An 18,534-nucleotide genomic window follows, 5' to 3' on the forward strand; every position below is an offset into this window, starting at 1 on the left:
ACATTTTTGGCATTCATATTTGAGTCCTGTGGAAATTGAATCCAATGACCTTGGCTTTGCTAGCACCACTCTTATCAACTGTGCCACAGGAACACACCTGGGTCAAATATATATGGTCAGTGCTTGAAGTGGAACAAAATAGGGTGACACCATTTTGGGTGACAGCACTCATATTAGAGCGAATGTTCTTTAAACGGTGCCGATACTCCAGCAGTAGAAAATTTGAGTCGGATTCAGTACTCTGTACAGGAAAGCATTGGCCCACTTCAAAAACTGCATACAGTATGTAAATGCAATCTCTTGAAGTACACTTGATTGAGCATGACCAGTGCAATGGAACCAATGAAATAGTCCCCAAAGTAAAAAATCCTCCCACCTTGAAAACTGGACATGCTAAATCAAGCTCACTTCAAGTATATGAAATATTTTTTCAATACTGTTTTTTTTGGGTGGGGGGGCACGTGCTACGCCACAGTTTATAACTATGAGTTAAATATAATTATACTGAACAAAAATTTAAAGGCAACATGCAACAATTTTTTTGTATTTTTATTTTACTAGGCAAGTCAGTTAAGAACAAATTCATATTTTCAATGACGGCCTAGGAACAGTGGGTTAACCGCCTGTTGAGGGGCAGAGTGACAGATATGTATGTACCTTGTCAGCTCGGGGATTTGAACTTGCAACCTTGCGGTTACTAGTCCAACGCTCTAACCACTAGGCTATCCTGTCACCCCCCATTTGACTGAGTTAAGGTTCATATGAAGAAATCAGTCAATTTGAATACATTTATTAGGCCCTAATCTATGGATTACATATGACTGGGAATGCGTATATGCATCTGTTGGTCACAGATACCTTTAAAAAATGGGCCTCACGATGGGCCTCAGGATCTCGTCACGGTATTTCTGTGCATTCAAATTGCCATCGATAAAATGCAATTGTGTTCATTGTCTGTAGCTTATGTCTGCCCATACCATAACCCCACCGCCACCACAGGGCACTCTGTTCACAATGTTGACACCAGCAAACCGCTCACCCACATGATGCCATGCACGTGGTTTGCAGTTGGGAGGCCAGTTGGACATACTGCCAAATTCGCCAAATTTTCTAAAAACGACATTGGAGGCGGCTTATGGTAGAGAAATGAACATTAAATTATCTGGCAACAGCTCTGGTGGACATTCCTGCAGTCAGTATGCCAATTGCACGCTCCTTCAAAACTTGAGACATCTGTGGCATTGTGCTGTGTGACAAAACTGCACATTGTAGAATGTCCTTTTATTGTCCCCAGCACAAGGGGCACTGTGTAATGATCATGCTATTTAATCAGCTTCTTGATATGCCACACCTGTCAGGTGGATGGATTATCTTGGCAAAAGAGAAATGCTCACTAGCAGGGATGTAAACAAATTTGTACACAACATTTGAGAGAAATAAGCTTTTTGTGTATATGGAACATTTCTGGGATCTTTTATTTCAGCTCATAAAACATGGGAGCTAGACTTTACATGTTGCGTTTATTTTTGTTCAGTGTATAAGAAATCTAAGATGCTATGCATTTGGTTTGCTAACTTGCTAGATAAGTGGCTAGATGTCAAACGGTATGAACATCTGGATACCGCCCAACCCTAGCGGCTAGCTAATAAACGGTTATGTCTTTCAAAAACAAGGCATATGACAATGAGCTAGAAATGTTCTTCTTAGTACCCCAAATGGATTCTGTTTTAGGGTGTAGGTGTGCAGAAGTTTTCAATCTACAGGTCACAGGAAGGTTTTTGCATTAGTTTCAATGGCCAAGATGTGAATAAGGTCTAAGGCAATAATAATATCCTGTTGTCATATTTTTATTTTATGACAACAGGATATTGAATAGGGATACCTATATTAAAATAGGATATTAAATTGCTCTGTGAAATGTAGTATTTCTATATTTGTGTCACATCTTGTTCACAAATTATTGCCCTAACAAGGCCAAACCAGCCAGATTACTCCATAGAAATCCCCAACATTGTACCTTTTCTCTTCTTCAAGCTGATTGGCTAGCTCTACTTTGTCCTTCTGAGTGCTGGCCAACAGAGTTTTGACTTGATGGAGGTTGCTCTCCGTCTCTGTGACATACTGTAATCAGAGAAAACAAACAATATCAGTGATGAAGTGTACCATGGTATCACCGAGACTGATTTGACAAGTTCTCAGTAAGTAGACAAACATTTACCCCTACTAATTTAGGCCTGGTTCACATGTACAGTGACAGAAATCTGTAGCTCAGTTGGTAGAGCATGGTAGAGTAACGGCTAAGTGTGTGTGTGTGTGTGTGCCAAGGATTTACAGCACACACTACTACAATAGCATTCTTTCATTGGAACATCACCATTGAGAATTATTTTTAGCCCTGGACTATGTTTAATGCACAGCTTAATGTACAGTACACATTCATACTGTGTTTCTGACTGATATGTGAAAAATCTGTCTGTGGCCTTGAGCGAGGCACTTAACCCTAATTGCTGCTGTAAGTCATTCTGGATTTAAATTTAAATATGCACTTGCTTTTCTCTTATTGCAGTCAAGAGCCCAGCCATTGACTCATCAATATGGGGAAACTAATGGCAGACTAATTTAGGACATTTCCCTGGCTGAGCCACAGAGTGGGTGACAGCATGCAGTGACAGTTACAGCATGCATCTGAAATGGTACCCTATTCCCTATGTAGTGCACTATGTAGGGGAAATGATGCCATTTCAAATACCCGTCACTGCACACAACATACTCGCACCCATAGGGCTCTGGTGTAACGTAATGCACTATATAGGGAATATGGGGCCTTTTGGAAGCAGCCACACTGTCATCACTGTACCATCGTTATCCCACATTCTGAACAAAACAATCTTTGTCGGGCCAACCTACATTATATAACAACATGCTGGTCCCAGATCTCTTTGTGGTGTGCTGCCAATTCCTATGGCCAATGTGCAATAGCAGCTCAAACAGATCTGGAATCAGACTCAACATGCAGTGGCCCCTGGGAAGAGTAGCTGTTGTTGCTAATGTAACATCTAATGGGGATCTGAATATACCAATAGACCAAATATTTTCATTGTAAGGCAAAAAAAAACATTCTTCCAGCGTTCTGTTTCACACAGTCATCACAGTTTTATTGTTTTTGTGAATCACGTACAAGAAAGGTTTGTGTGGCATGCTATTTAATGCTTTGCCATTGCCACTGTCTTGCTATGGTCTTTCTAGGGAAAAATATGAAGTTCTCTAAACTTTCTAGTGAAATAAATGCTAGTTTATTTCCTAGCCGTGTGCCTTTGACACAGCATGGTGAGAGACATAAACTTTGGTATGGCTAGCCCAAGGCCAAGATCCTCTTTCTTTCCGCTATAAACACTGTCACCTGATTGGTTGAGAGCACTGGACTTACTTCCCTTGGCCACATTCGTTTTGCATCGCGGGTGGGCGGAGTTTGCACATTTTAACCCGTTCCATTAGTGAACTCGCCAACCACCTAGGGCAATGCAAAACGAGTGTGCACCTTGTCTAGCAAAGAGACATCATGGAAGATAACATTCCACTTTGAATTGCTTCATGAATTTGAGGCTCGGGCTTGTTTATGAACGATGCAGATCTCCAGGCGAACCATTATTCACAGGCTAGTACATCTATGAGTCTAGTAAACAAGGCTAAGTACAGTATAGACGAAGTAAATGTGTATGTGTGTGTGTTGATTTATTTGCTTGCATGAGTGTGAACATGTCTGTATGTGTGTGTACTGTACATGTGTAAATGTGCATGCAGACATTCGTGTGTCAGTCAGTTCCAGGGATGTACAGCATTACACACCTGCTCCACTACACCAAACTATTTTCAGTCCATATAAATCCCAAACAGACTGGCACTCAGGCTACTGCCTACCTGCAAGTGCTGGGCCTTGAGGGCGTTGAGCTCCTTCTCTACCTCACAGATGTGGCTGGTGGCCTTGGCCACCTCGGCCCGCTCCAGGTCCCGCTCGGCCAGCAGCTGCTCGATGTGCTGCTGTTTCTCCTTCAGTGCCTCCTGCAGCGCAGTGGTGCCAGAGATCTTGCGGGCATAGCGCGACGATGTCTCCGTGAGCTATGGAGGGGGGAGTGGGGGCGGAGGTGGTGGGGGAAGGAGGTGGCAGAATGAGAGAATAATGGAGTGAGAGAAGGAAGAAGTGCGGAAAAAAACGTAGAGGAAGGGAGGCAGAGAAGGAGATAGGATTAGAGGAAATGTGTCTTGTAGCATTACACATGAACAAATAGATACATACTCAATTCAAAATACAAGGAAAAGGAGTGCTTACATTACCAAATCACATAAGTTATTTTATTCTGCATGGATCAGTGCTTTCATGATATGGTTGGATTATTATTTCACTTAGGTTGAGGGCTTTAATTAAGTCTTGGAGCATTAGAAAAACAAATTAGGAGAAAACTAAACATAAATACAGGTCTGGACCATGGGTGGGCAACATATGACACCATGCTGGATCCGGCCCACAAGCAAATAAAACGGTAGATGTCTGTGGATTCCTTTTTTTATAATATATATATCTTTTTAAATTACATTATTTTGGATTAAAAAATGACTTTAAGTTGACTCTTGAAGGTCTAAAGCGAAATAGAAAGTATGTAGACATGATAATACATATTTTCCCCACCCGCAAATTACTTTGATGAACCAAGTCCCGATATGGTCCTCGAACCAGAATTGCCTACCCCCGGCCTAGACACGTGATTTGAACAGATCTGCATTGTCATCAAAATAGTATTTAGGGAGTAAGTGAAGAAGGGGACAGATGGAGGGCCAAACTGGGTCCCCCAGGGGCATGTTCACACACACACCTGAGGCAACGAAAGGTATAGTGACAGTGTGACTACAGCAGACTCTGTTTGATGACAATAGAGAAGGTGTCTCTGTATTGTACATCAGCCCTAGGGCAAGCACTAAGATGACCGCCTGAGTGAGAGCATGCCAGACAGTTTTAATTAGATTGTCCTAATGCTGGCTGATGGGAAATGGTTAATTAACCCAATGTGCTACATGCACATCCTATACCTACTCTTCCAAATATGTCACCTGACTGACAGGATGGGGAGGGGGTTCAGAGTACACAGAGACCTTTACATAAATACTCATAAGATACCAATACTATCTCGTTGTTTCTCGTATGTATGTGCTGTTCCTCAATAGCCAACGTGTTTTTAGTATTCTATGTAATGTGTCTACTGCGTTCATCTGTGATTTATTTTCTCTTAATATCTTTCTCTTTGGCCAAATACCGTATGTATCTTGTTTCATGTATTGCATGTCTCCTTTGTCTTTCATGCTAACATCCCTCTTTGTCCTCTCCAAATTTCTCTAAATATTTTTCTCTCTGTCTGTCTCTTCCTTTCAGTCTGTTTGTGTGTGTCAGATTTCTGAGGGTCTGCAAAAATGTGGAGAATGCAGTTAAACACTTGTCCTATAAAACACTTTGGGATTGTTGTCCTCTCTGATCAAGAACCTGGGAGAAGTGTTTAATGAATGTGCACATACAAGCCCATTAGACGTGCAGTCATAGTCATGAAAATACATTGGTGTGTGTGTGTATGCATGCATGTGTATCTCTCACCAGGCCAGTGCGGCTTGGCCGTCCGCCCACCGAGGAAGCCACAGAGCTAACAGAGCTGATGGATGAACTGCTGGGGCTGTGGGCTAGCGACGACACCCCCATGGCCATCCGCTTGCTCTTCTTGGTCTTGGCTGGGCTGGTGGAGGGGAAGCCGATGCGGATCACCTTGTGGATGGGTGCGAACAGGCCAAACCTGGGCGGACACTGGAAGTACCTGGGTTAGAGGAGAGGAGAAATCTCGGTACCAATTTATTTGGATAGTCCATCTGTAGACTATCAGTAACATTTCAACTAACTATCTACTAACCCTAACCCTTAGTTTAACCATTATTCTAAACCTAGCTCTAACCGTAGGTAGGTAGTACACTTTTTGGAAAAATACCATTGGCAACACATACACTACCAGTCAAACGTTTTAGAATACCTACTCATTCAAGGGTTTTTCTTAATTTTTTACTGTTGTCTAAATTGTAGAATAATAGTGAAGACACCAAAACTATGAAATAACACATATGGAATCATGTAGTAATCAAAAAAGTCTTAAACAAATCAAAATATTTGAGATTCTTCAAATAGCCACCCTTTGCCTTGATGACAGCTTTGCACACTCTTGGCATTTTCTCAACCAACTTCATGACGTAGTCACCTGGAATGTATTTCAATTAATAACAGGCGTGCCTTCTTAAAGGTTAATTTGTGGAATTTCTTTCCTTCTTATTGCGTTTGAGCCAATCACAGTTGTATTGTGACAAGGTAGAGGGTATACAGAAGATAGCCCTATTTGGTAAAAGACCAAGTCCTTATTATGGACAGAACACCTCAAATAAGCAAAGAGAAATTACAGTCCATCATTACTTTAAGAGATGAAGGTCAGTCAATACGGAACATTTCAAGAACTTTGAACGTTTCTTCAAGTGCAGTCACAAAAAACAAAGCGCTATGATGAAACTGGCTCTCATGAGGACCACCACAGGAATGGAAGAACCAGAGTTGCCTCTGCTGCAGAGGAAAAGTTCATTAGAGCTACCAGCCTGAGAAATTGCAGCCCAAATAAATGCTTCAGAGTTCAAGTAACAGACACATCTCAACATCAACTGTTCAGATGAGACTGTGTGAATCAGACCTTCATGGTCGAATTGCTGCAAAGAAACCACTACTAAAGGACACCAATAATAAGAAGAGACTTGCTTGGGCCAAGAAACACCAGAAATTGACATTAGACCGGTGAAAATGTGTCCTTTGGTCTTGATTCCAAATTGGAGATTTTTGGTTCCAACCGCCGTGTCATTGTGAGACGCGGTGTGGGTGAACAGATGATCTTTGCATGTGTATTTCCCAACGTAAAGCATGGAGGAGGAGGTGTTATGGTGTGGGGGTGCTTTGCTGGTGACACTGTCTGGGATTTATTTAGAATTCAAGGCACACTTAACCAGCATGGCTACCACAGCATTCTGCAGCGATACACCATCCCATCTGGTTTGGGCTATCGTTTGTTTTTCAATAGGACAATGACCCAACACACCTCCCGGCTGTGTAAGTGTTATTTTACCAAGAAGGAGAGTGATGGAGTGCTGCATCAGATGATCTGGCATCCACAATCCCCTGACCTCAACCAAATTGAGATGGTTTGGGATGAGTCTGACCACAGAGTGAAGGAAAAGCAGCCAACAAGAGCCTAGCATATGTAGGAACTCCTTCCAGACTGTTGGAAAAGCATTCCAGGTGAAGCTGGTTGAGAGAATGCCAAGAGTGAGCAAAGCTGTCATCAAGGCAAAGGGTGGCTATTTGAAGAATCTCAAATATAAAATATATTTTGATTTTGTTTAACACTTTTTTGGTTACGACATGACTCCATATGTGTTATTTCATAGTTTTGATGTAGTCACTATTATTTTACAATGTAGAAAATAGTAAAAATAAAGAAAAACCCTTGAATGAGTAGGTGTTCTAAAACGTTTGACCGGTAGTGTATTACTAAAATGTAAACTTGTGTACTTGCTACGTCTGGACCACTACCTCCGGAGGTAGCGCACGACACTTGCCCGACAGTTGCCCCCCTTGAAGCAGGGTAGTGTAAACAGAATTGTCTAGTTGAGCCAACAGCCCTACAGTAAAAATGGTAATAGCAGAGCAATGTTTTTGAAACATTTGAAATGTATAGACATGTTCCTAATATTTGAGACTTGTTTTATTAATTTTTTACCTGAAATTGCAGTAACAGCCTGATATATTCTGAAATTGTTGCAGTAACTGCCGGCTGCACTGAGCCACATAAAACTATGGAATCCCATCCCCATCACCAAAAACATGTCAAATGATCATACAAATAGTAATATTATGTGGTGATTTCAGAGGTGGCACGGCAGGTCCCAGAGAGGTGGCACGGCAGGTCCCAGAGAGGTGGCACGGCAGGTCCCAGAGAGGTGGCACGGCAGGTCCCAGAGAGGTGGCACGGCAGGTCCCAGAGAGGTGGCACGACAGGTCCCAGAGAGGTGGCACGGCAGGTCCCAGGGAGGTGGCACGGCAGGTCCCAGAGAGGTGGCACGGCAGGTCCCAGAGAGGTGGCACGGCAGGTCCCAGAGAGGTGGCACGGTCCCAGGTCCCAGAGAGGTGGCACGGCAGGTCCCAGAGAGGTGGCACGGTCCCAGGTCCCAGAGAGGTGGCACGGCAGGTCCCAGAGAGGTGGCACAGGTCCCAGGTCCCAGAGAGGTGGCACGGCAGGTCCCAGAGAGGTGGCACGGCAGGTCCCAGAGAGGTGGCACGGCAGGTCCCAGAGAGGTGGCACGGCAGGTCCCAGAGAGGTGGCACGGCAGGTCCCAGAGAGGTGGCACGGCAGGTCCCAGAGAGGTGGCACGGCAGGTCCCAGAGAGGTGGCACGGCAGGTCCCAGAGAGGTGGCACGGCAGGTCCCAGAGAGGTGGCACGGCAGGTCCCCGAGAGGTGGCACGACAGGTCCCAGAGAGGTGGCACGACAGGTCCCAGAGAGGTGGCACGGCAGGTCCCAGAGAGGTGGCACGGCAGGTCTCAGTGAGGTGGCACGACAGGTCCCAGAGAAGTGGCACGACAGGTCCCAGTGAGGTGGCACGACAGGTCTCCGAGAGGTGGCACGACAGGTCTCCGAGAGGTGGCACGACAGGTCTCAGTGAGGTGGCACGACAGGTCTCAGAGAGGTGGCACGACAGGTCCCAGTGAGGTGGCACGACAGGTCTCAGTGAGGTGGCACGACAGGTCTCAGACAGGTCTCAGTGAGGTGGCAGGTCTCGACAGGTCTCAGTGAGGTGGCACGACAGGTCTCAGTGAGGTGGCACGACAGGTCTCAGTGAGGTGGCACGACAGGTCTCAGGTGGCACGACAGGAGGTGGCACGACAGGTCTCAGTGAGGTGGCACGACAGGTCTCAGTGAGGTGGCACGACAGGTCTCAGTGAGGTGGCACGACAGGTCTCAGTGAGGTGGCACGACAGGTCTCAGTGAGGTGGCACGACAGGTCTCAGTGAGGTGGCACGACAGGTCTCAGTGAGGTGGCACGACAGGTCTCAGTGAGGTGGCACGACAGGTCTCAGTGAGGTGGCACGACAGGTCTCAGTGAGGTGGCACGACACGACAGGTCTCAGTGAGGTGGCACGACAGGTCTCAGTGAGGTGGCACGACAGGTCTCAGTGAGGTGGCACGACAGGTCTCAGTGAGGTGGCACGACAGGTCTCAGTGAGGTGGCACGACAGGTCTCAGTGAGGTGGCACGACAGGTCTCAGTGAGGTGGCACGACAGGTCTCAGTGAGGTGGCACGACAGGTCTCAGTGAGGTGGCACGACAGGTCTCAGTGAGGTGGCACGACAGGTCTCAGTGAGGTGGCACGACAGGTCTCAGTGAGGTGGCACGACAGGTCTCAGTGAGGTGGCACGACAGGTCTCAGTGAGGTGGCACGACAGGTCTCAGTGAGGTGGCACGACAGGTCCCAGAGAAGTGGGGGGGGGAATTATTTTCCTGGGGCCCAGAGTTTTTCCTGATCTGGTAGTGGGCTAACCTGACCAACTCTGGATCTTAGTGGTAGCGTATGACATTGTAATAAATCAGCTGTAAAAAAAAAAAATATTATACGGGCTATGATGGGAACAGATTATTTTTCTAATCAGGTCATATGGTAAAAAAAATAAAATAAGTCCTGGAAAAACTCCTGGCCCTAGGGAGGATGAAAAATCAGAACCCTTTACAGACAAAGAGACAAATACTGCAATTGGACAAAAACGAACAGGTTTCAGCTTGCTGTATGCAGGCTTGCATCGTGTAGGCCTTTCCATTTGTAATTACAAATACTCTCATACAGTATGTCATCATGTTTGTGTTGATTGATTCATTCCAGTCAATCATTTTGGATTAAAAAGGCCTAGGTAGCCTAGCCACCCGAAGTATGAATATAAACCAAATTTGATCAAATTCTAATTTTCTCAGAACACAAATAAATGTGGCTTATTTTACACTATAAATATATAGCTTAGGCTATAAAAACATGACGTTACATTTTCCCTGGCTGAGATGTGAGTAAAGCGCATACTGTAGGCTTCTCTAGGCTACCTGCAGCTGTGGTTGTTATCAGTAGGCTACTGTTGATCAGACTGAAGCACAGACTAACTGTGCATGTCGACAAATCATGAGGCTTAAATTTGTAAATGTTTTTGCAGCGGGTATGGGTTACCATATAAAACAGCTTGTTGTGGTGAATTCACTTATACCGTATTGTGGCATTTATAATATACTACTGTAAAATGCGTTGCAATGTGATTTGTGACAAGTCATGTCTAGTCGTTGTCGAGTATTCCCTTACATCAACAGGTATTTTATTAGAAATCAGTCACTTTGAGGGCAGAAACCATGCTTCTGGTTAAGTGAGTTGCAATATTTGCAGTGGTAAAATCTTTCAAAAGCAGGTTTCAATAAATCAAATATGAAAGTGGAGGGAACTGGAGCATGGTTCTGCTAGTTTATGCCTTCACAGCTACTGTTCCATTTCAAAACAGAATGTGACATTCATTTTGTAATTAGAAGAGTGAAGCCATATTCTGTTTGCACAGCGATTCATGTTTTCACCATTTTTAAAATAATTCCGTTTAATATTGTGTTACAGAGGGGAGCGCCTAGCTCTAATCGTCTACCATACAGAGGAATTGCAGCTAAAATAAGAACGATGCCGTCTTGTCTGACACTAAACCACACATAATTGATTTTTGAAGACACTACTAAGCCTACAGCTAGATCTGCCAGACAGGTGTATGTGTGTGGGGGGGTTTGTGTGTGTGCATGTGAGAGAGTGTGTGTGTAGGACAGTAAAGGAGAGAGTGAGAGACAGGAAAATAGAAATAAAGAATGAAAGAGAATGATAAAGGGGGAATAGAGGAGGAATACAGAGAGAGCTTACATCAGAGATCCAGCAAGAGAATGAGAGAGTGCAACATGCAAGGGATTTAAATCAAGCAGGAGAGGGAGATTAAGAGCGATAGACATAGAGAAAAAGAGAGAGAGAGAGAGATGGGTGACAGACGCTGCATACCTGGTTCCAGCCACTGCACCGTCGTTCTTCCCCAGGGGCTCGTCCAACTCCACGCCGCACCACTCACCCTTGGCAAAGTCAGTCTCCCCCACGTAGCGCACCACTCCTGTCTTAGTGCCCCCCACCTGACAAGACAAAGTAGCATGGTGAACAAGTGCAACATCTTGGTAATGATCATGTCCAAAATACACACTGCATAGTAAGAGAAAATATAGAAAAACTGCAAATGCGGTTGTCACAACTTCCGCTGAAGTTGGTGACTCTTCTTGTTCGGGCGGCGTTCGGCGGTCGTCGTCACCGGCTTTCTAGCTGCCACCGATCTACGTTTCTTTTCCCATTTGTTTTGTCTTGATTGTACACACCTGGTTCCCATTACGTTATAATTTATTCCCTATTTAACCCTCTAGTTCCCACATGGTTTTGTGCGCATTGACACTTGACAGCGGTGTACGTGAGGTTGTCTTTCTTTTTCATTTTGCTTGTTTGTTTTTGGCATGTGGCCCCCAAATGTTGTATAGTTTTAACAAGGTATTATAGTGCGCAACATACTTTTCCTTCTTCTCATAAGCAACTGTGGTAAAGATTACAGGTTTAAAAATAAGTTATGTATACCACAAAAAAAGGTAACAATAACCAGTAGGCTACTTTCAGTGACAATGGAGTCTTGCCATTTTAGGTGGAAGTGGAGTGTTATGCATAAATACTGTATCCCATAGTGACACTAAAGGACATCAATACTTAAGGGTGAAATCAGACAGGCATCTTAGTGTCGCGAGGGGAGACTTCGGCGTTGACAACTCGGAGGTGGCAATGGAGCGCATGACTGGAAAAGCTGACATGGCCTACATTCGGGTGCCTGAAAAGAGGTCACAGCCAGTTACGCTAGTGCGATCAGACAGACTGAGGGATAGACAGAGAGCAGGTTCAGGGGGTTTGAGAAACACAAAGACCACCATGCTACTTTGGGGGTGATCAGTCTCGGCTCAGTGCTGAGTCTCTCCCATGCCGTAACACAAATGACTTCACCTCTAAATTATGCATTGGACGCACCACCACCAAGGGATGCAAATGCAGTAACAGTTACAAAATATTGCAGCTGAGAATGGAAATGGCCAGTGTTTAGACATGATAATCTGAAAACATAAACCCTACTGCTTTATCATTTCTTTCAATTACATTTTCAATAAATGTGTAATTAGACAACCTCAACGTGCCTTCAGACTGAGTCATCTCTTCCCCATCTCTGCCCCAGGAGGGTCAGGAGCAGGAATGGATAGAAGAACAGGAAAGATGATAAAGAAACAGATTCCCTAGGATCACATTTCTCAAGTAAACCGCCCAACCCTGATTACCCAAAACAATAACCTAACAAACAACCAACAATCATTGTCCTAGAGGCCAAACAATGACATCTATGCCAGCGAGTATCTCTTACTCAAAGCCCTGCAGGGAGCAGGACAATGAAATTGAGTCTAAATTCACGTGTTCTTTGTGGTTTTAATCTCATGGCAAAAGCTGGTGAAGCTTTCACTCTCTTTTCAATCCCCCAAAGGACTTTCTTGTTCTTTCACAGCCATATTGTTTCGCTTCTGACTGTGAGGATACATTTTTCCAAACAGTATGAGATAACACAAAAAGGCAAATAACAAAAGAGATACTGAGATATTGCTTCACAAGGCTTATAGTGCCTTGTGAAAGTATTCACACCCCTTTCATTTTTTCTACTTTTTGTTGTGTTACAGCCTGAATTGTAAATGTATTAAAATGAAATGTTGTGTCATTGATTAACACACAATAGACCCAGAATGTCAAAGTATAAATGAAAAGCCTTGAGTCAATAAGTATTCAACCCCTTTCTTATGGCAAGCCAAAATATGCTTAACAAATCACATTATAAGTGGCAAGGACTCATTCTTTGTTCAATAAAAGTTGTTAACATGATTTTTTTTAAACACTACCTCATCTCTATACCCCACATACAATTATCTGTAACGTCCCTCAATCGAGCTGTGAATTTCAAGGAAAGGTTCAAGCACAAAGACCAGGGAGATTTTCCAACGCCTAGCAAAGAAGTGCACCGATTGGTTGATTTGAAGAAAAAAAACACACAAAAAAGCATGGTGAAGTTATTAATTAGGCTTTGGATGGTGTATCAATACACCCAGTCACTACAAACTCAGTTCCCGGAGAGGAAGGGAACTGCTCAGGGATTTCACCATGAGGCCAAAGGTGATTTTAAAACAGTTTCAGTCTGATTTCCGACAGACACTGGGAGTCGAATTCACCTTTCAGCAGGACAATAACCTAAACCGCATGGACAAATCTACACTGGAGTTGCTTACCAAGATGACATTGAATGTTCCCAAGTGGCCTAGTTACAGTTTTGACTTAAATCGGCTTGAAAATGTATGGCAAGACTTGAAAATGGCTGTCTAGCAATGATCAACAATCAACTTGACAGAGTTAGAAGTATTTTATCCCGGAGTGCAAAGCTCTTAGAGACTTACCCAAAAAGACTCAGCTGTAATCGCCACAAAAGATACTTCTACAAAGTATTGACTCAGGGCTGTAAATAGTTATGTAAATTAGATTTTTCTGTATTTAATTTTCAATAAATTTGTAAAGATTTCTAAAAACATGTTTTCACTTTGTCGTTATGGGGTATTGCGTGTTAATCTTAAAAAAATGTTTTAATCCATTTTGAATTCAGGCTGTAACACAACATGTGTAACAAGGCAAGGGGTATGAATACTTTCTGAAAGCACTGTATATACTGGGAAAAATTAGCTCCTAATCACAATTTGGTAACACTTCCTATTGATACCATCTTTATATGTATTAAAATAATTGAGCTATGCATAATGCATTATAAGGCTGTATAATGCCTTATGAAGCAAAATGTTATAATGCCCTCACGTTGTTCTCATCACGTTGTAACGCAATATAAAGAGGAAGAGGGAATTCACAGGGAATGACATTTACAATCATTTACAATATAAATAATACTAGTTTTTTGTGTGAATGTAGTAGCCTAGAGAGGGAAAATGTCTGTCACTGAAACGAGTTGGGGAGAACAGCTCTTTGTTCAATTCACAACATCTGACTCATGACTACTGCACCAGTGTTTGGAATCACATCTTCTCCAGACTGATCCCGAAACACAGAGGCCTTTTTGTGAGTGGGTTAGAGAAAAACCTACTGTAATTGCCTTAATGGTAAGAGCAAAACTTATTTACAGCACACTGCCCTTATGGATAACATGTCATTGTCAGCACAGGGCAGTTTTTTCCAGTGGATTACAAGTTTGTATTCATCAAATGCATACAAATCAGTTGCACTGTTTGAGGATGAAAACTGCACAATTAATGTTGAGGATTGTGAATTGATCGATAAATAAATGTTAATAATAATAATTCATTTTTAAAGATAGGGTGATAGTCATCAACAGTGCCCATGTGAGTCAAAACAGGTTGAATGTGTGAGGAATGCCACTCTATCACATCCACAGTAAATCACTGAAAACAGTGACGCACATATATATCACATATGGTGCGCATTTGTATGTGAAATACGACTACTGTCACTGGAACATCCTCACTTCCTTGCTTCCTGCCTCTGAGAAGAGAAGCTCCAACTTGACAAGGCAGATGGACACATTCATCACCCGAGAATCTACACAGAGATAACAAAAACACTCCCAAAGAATGTCCAGTCCTTTCCTCCTCACTCAGGTTGTTTACGTAAACCTGTACGCACTGCGTCCAAAACACTCTTCACGCCAAGGAAAATATACTGCATGAAACAGACCACAACCTAGCTTGTCAAAACACAAGGAGAAGACCTCAGTTTCAAAATAGTAGACCTTGCTGGTTCGCCGTTATAAGTTTTCCCTGGCGTTCCAGAACTTCCATCCCTAACCCGTCCATTTCCTTGGACTTGGATGAGAAAACCATGATGGAAAACAGTGAGGCAGTCTGAAAGCAGAAAGGTAAAACACAGTAGTGGGCGGCTTGTGGTGCAGGTTTGATGGATGGATGGATTCACATATTACAGCCTGAGTGTGCCTGCCAGCAGTGCCCAGACATAGAATCGGCAACATATGCCTCCACTTGGCTACTGCTTTCTCGAACTTCCTGTTTATCTGGAAGTTGGCCTGAGACATGACTCAGAGCAACTCCGCTTTAATGCCAAGACACAGAGAGCTTCACCAGAGCATTAGGCTCTGATATTTGTTATCTATGATTTCAAATGCAGGTTAGACAGATATCTTAGCCCTTATGCTAGTCTCTCTTAAGACATATTGAGGATGTGTAAGACCAGTCCTATGAAACAGTTAGTTTGCCTCACAGGTCAAATAAAGATAAAAGAAGTTAACTACCAGAAATTATTCATACCTCTTGACGTTTTCCACATTTTGTTGTGTTACAGCCTGAATTTAAAATGGATTAAATTGAGATTTGTGTCACTGGCCTACCCAAAATACCCCATAATGTCAAAGTGGAATTATGTTTTTAGAATGTCAATAAGTACTCAACCCCTTTGCCATGGCAAGCCTAAATACATCCAGGAATAAAACATTTGCTTAACAAGATACATAATAAGTTGCATGGACTCACTCTGTGTGCACTAATAGTGAGTGTTTAACATGATTTTTGAATGACTACCTCACTCAAGTGTTTTAGTACTATATCTCCTGACACATTAATGAAAATAATCATGGCCTCTAAACCTTCAATCTGCATACTGGACTCTATTCCATCTAAACTGCTGAAAGAGCTGTTTACTGTGCTTGGCCCTCCTATGTTAACCATAATAAACGGCTCTCTATCCACCGGATGTGTACCAAACCTACTAAAAGTGGCAGTAATAAAGCCTCTCTTGAAAAAGCCAAACCTTGACCCAGAAAATATTTTTTTAAATGAATCGTCCTTTATCAAATCTCCCATTCCTCTCAAAAAATATAGAAAAAGATATTGCGCAGCAGCTCACTGCCTTCCTGAAGACAAACAATGTATACGAAACGCTTCAGTCTGGTCTTAGACCCCATCATAGCACTGAGACTGCACTTGTGAAGGTGGTAAATGACCTTTTAATGGCGTCAGACCGAGGCTCTGCATCCGTCGTGCTCCTAGACCTTAGTGCTGCTTTTGATACCATCGATCACCACATTCTTTTGGAGAGATTGGAAACCCAAATTGGTCTACATGGACAAGTTCTGGCCTGGTTTATATCGTATCTGTCGGAAAGATATCAGTTTGTCTCTGTGGATGGTTTGTCCTCTGACAAATCAACTGTAAATGTCAGTGTTCCTCAAGGCTCTGTTTTAGGACCACTATTATTGTTTTCACTATATAATTTTACCTCTTGGTGATGTCATTCAGAAACATAATGTTAACTTTCACTGTTATGCGGATGAAACATGGTCAAGCCCCAAAATTGCCCTCCTAGCCTCTCTAAACTGTCTTCCTGTTAAGGCAAGGGCTGATTTCAAGGTTTTACTGCTAACCTACAAAGCATTACATGGGCTTGCTCCTACCTATCTTTCCAATTTGGTACTGCCGTACATACCTAGACGTACGCTACGGTCACAAGATGCAGGCCTCCTTACTGTCCCTAGAATTTCTAAGCAAACAGCTGGAGGCAGGGCTTTCTCCTATAGAGCTCAATTTTTATGGAATGGTCTGCCTACCCATGTGAGAGACGCAAACTCGGTCTCAATCTTTAAGTCCTTACTCTTTTCAGTGGGTCATATGATTGAGTGTAGTCTGGCCCAGGAGTGTGAAGATGAATGGAAAGGCACTGGAGCAACAAACCACCCTTGCGGTCTCTGCCTGGCCGGTTCCCCTCTCTCCACTGGGATTCTCTGCCTCACACCCTATTACAGGGGCTGAGATACTGGCTTACTGGTGCTCTTCCATGCTGTCCCTAGGAAGGGTGCGCCATTTGAGTGGGTTGAGTCACTGACGTGATCTTCCTGTCCGGGTTGGCGCCCCCCCTTGGGTAGTGCAGTGGCAGAGATCTTTGTGGGCTATACTTGACCTTGTCTCAGGATGGTAAGTTGATGGTTGAAGATATCCCTCTAGTGGTATGGGGGCTGTGCTTTGGCAAAGTGGGTGGGGTTATATCCTGCCTGTTTGACACTGTCCGGGGGTGTCGTCGGATGGGGCCACAGTGTCTCCCGACCCCTCCTGGCTCAGCCTCCAGTATTTATGCTGCAGTAGTTTATGTGTCGGGGGGCTAGGGTCAGTCTGTTATATCTGGACTACTTCTCCTGTCTTATCCGGTGTCCTGTGTGAATTTAAGTATGCTCTCTCTCTTTCTTTCTCTCTCTCGGAGGACCTGAGCCCTAGGACCATGCCTCAGGACTACCTGGCCTGATGACTCCTTGCTGTCCCCAGTCCACCTGGCCGTGCTGCTGCTCCAGTTTCACCTGTTCTGCCTGCGGCTATGGAATCCTAATCTGTTCACCGGACATGCTACCTGTACCAGACCTGCTGTTTTCAACTCTCTAGAGACAGCAGGAGTGGTAAAGATACTCTGAATGATCAGCTATGAAAAGCCAACTGACATTTACTCCTGAGATGCTGACCTGTTGCACACTCGACAACCACTGATTATTATTATTTGACCATGCTCGTCATCTGTGAACATTTGAACATCTTGGCCATGTTCTGTTATAATCTCCACCCAGCACAGCCAGAAGAGGACTGGCCACCCCTCATAGACTGGTTCCTTTCTAGGTTTCTTCCTAGGTTCTGGCGTTTCTAGGGAGTTTTTCCTAGCCACCGTGCTTCTACACCTGCATTGCTTGCTGTTTGGGATTTTAGGCTGGGTTTCTGTACTGCACTTTGTGACATCAGCTGATGTAAGAAGGGCTTTATAAATACATTTGATCTGTACCCCACACGTACAATGATCTGTAAGGTCCCTCAGTAGAGCAGTAAGTTTCTAACATAAATTCAACCACAAAGACCAGGGAGGTGTTCTGATGCCGCGCAAAGAAGAGCACCTATTTGGGAGACAGGGTTTTTTAAAAAGCAGACATTGAATATCCCTTTGAGCATGGTGAAGTTATTAATCAAGCTTTGGATGGTGTAGCAATACACCCAGTCATGACAAAGACATACGCTTCCTTCCTAACTCAGTTGCCGGAGAGGAAATAAGCCGCTCAGGGTTTTTAACGTTGACATTTTTACTTTCTTTTTTGACATATTGTGTGTACACAATCTCAATGTAATCCATTTTAAAATCAGGCTGTAACACAAAACGTGGAAAAAGTCAGGAATGTGAATACTTTTTGAAGGCACTGTATGTGTGGGGTATGGCTGTGAGATTTTCACCCCACGTCAATTTT

The 18,534-nt window shown here is 43.7% G+C and overlaps 1 protein-coding gene across 7 annotated transcripts in view; it reads right to left on the reverse strand.

Annotated features, from left to right (window-relative positions):
• clip2 (CAP-GLY domain containing linker protein 2) overlaps positions 1–18,534 on the reverse strand; it is a 70,694-nt gene that overhangs the window by 20,513 nt on the left and 31,647 nt on the right. For all 7 annotated transcript variants that reach the window (XM_046327393.1, XM_046327379.1, XM_046327370.1 and 4 more), the window contains 4 exons: positions 11,181–11,305; positions 5,639–5,852; positions 3,919–4,116; positions 2,018–2,121 (listed from right to left, as the gene is read on the reverse strand). In XM_046327393.1, coding sequence (XP_046183349.1) covers positions 2,018–2,121; positions 3,919–4,116; positions 5,639–5,852; positions 11,181–11,305 — 641 coding nt within the window. The remainder of the gene's footprint in view (positions 1–2,017; positions 2,122–3,918; positions 4,117–5,638; positions 5,853–11,180; positions 11,306–18,534) is intronic.

This window comes from Oncorhynchus gorbuscha, linkage group LG02 (assembly GCF_021184085.1).
Source record: "Oncorhynchus gorbuscha isolate QuinsamMale2020 ecotype Even-year linkage group LG02, OgorEven_v1.0, whole genome shotgun sequence".
In the NCBI taxonomy this organism is placed as follows: domain Eukaryota; kingdom Metazoa; phylum Chordata; class Actinopteri; order Salmoniformes; family Salmonidae; genus Oncorhynchus; species Oncorhynchus gorbuscha.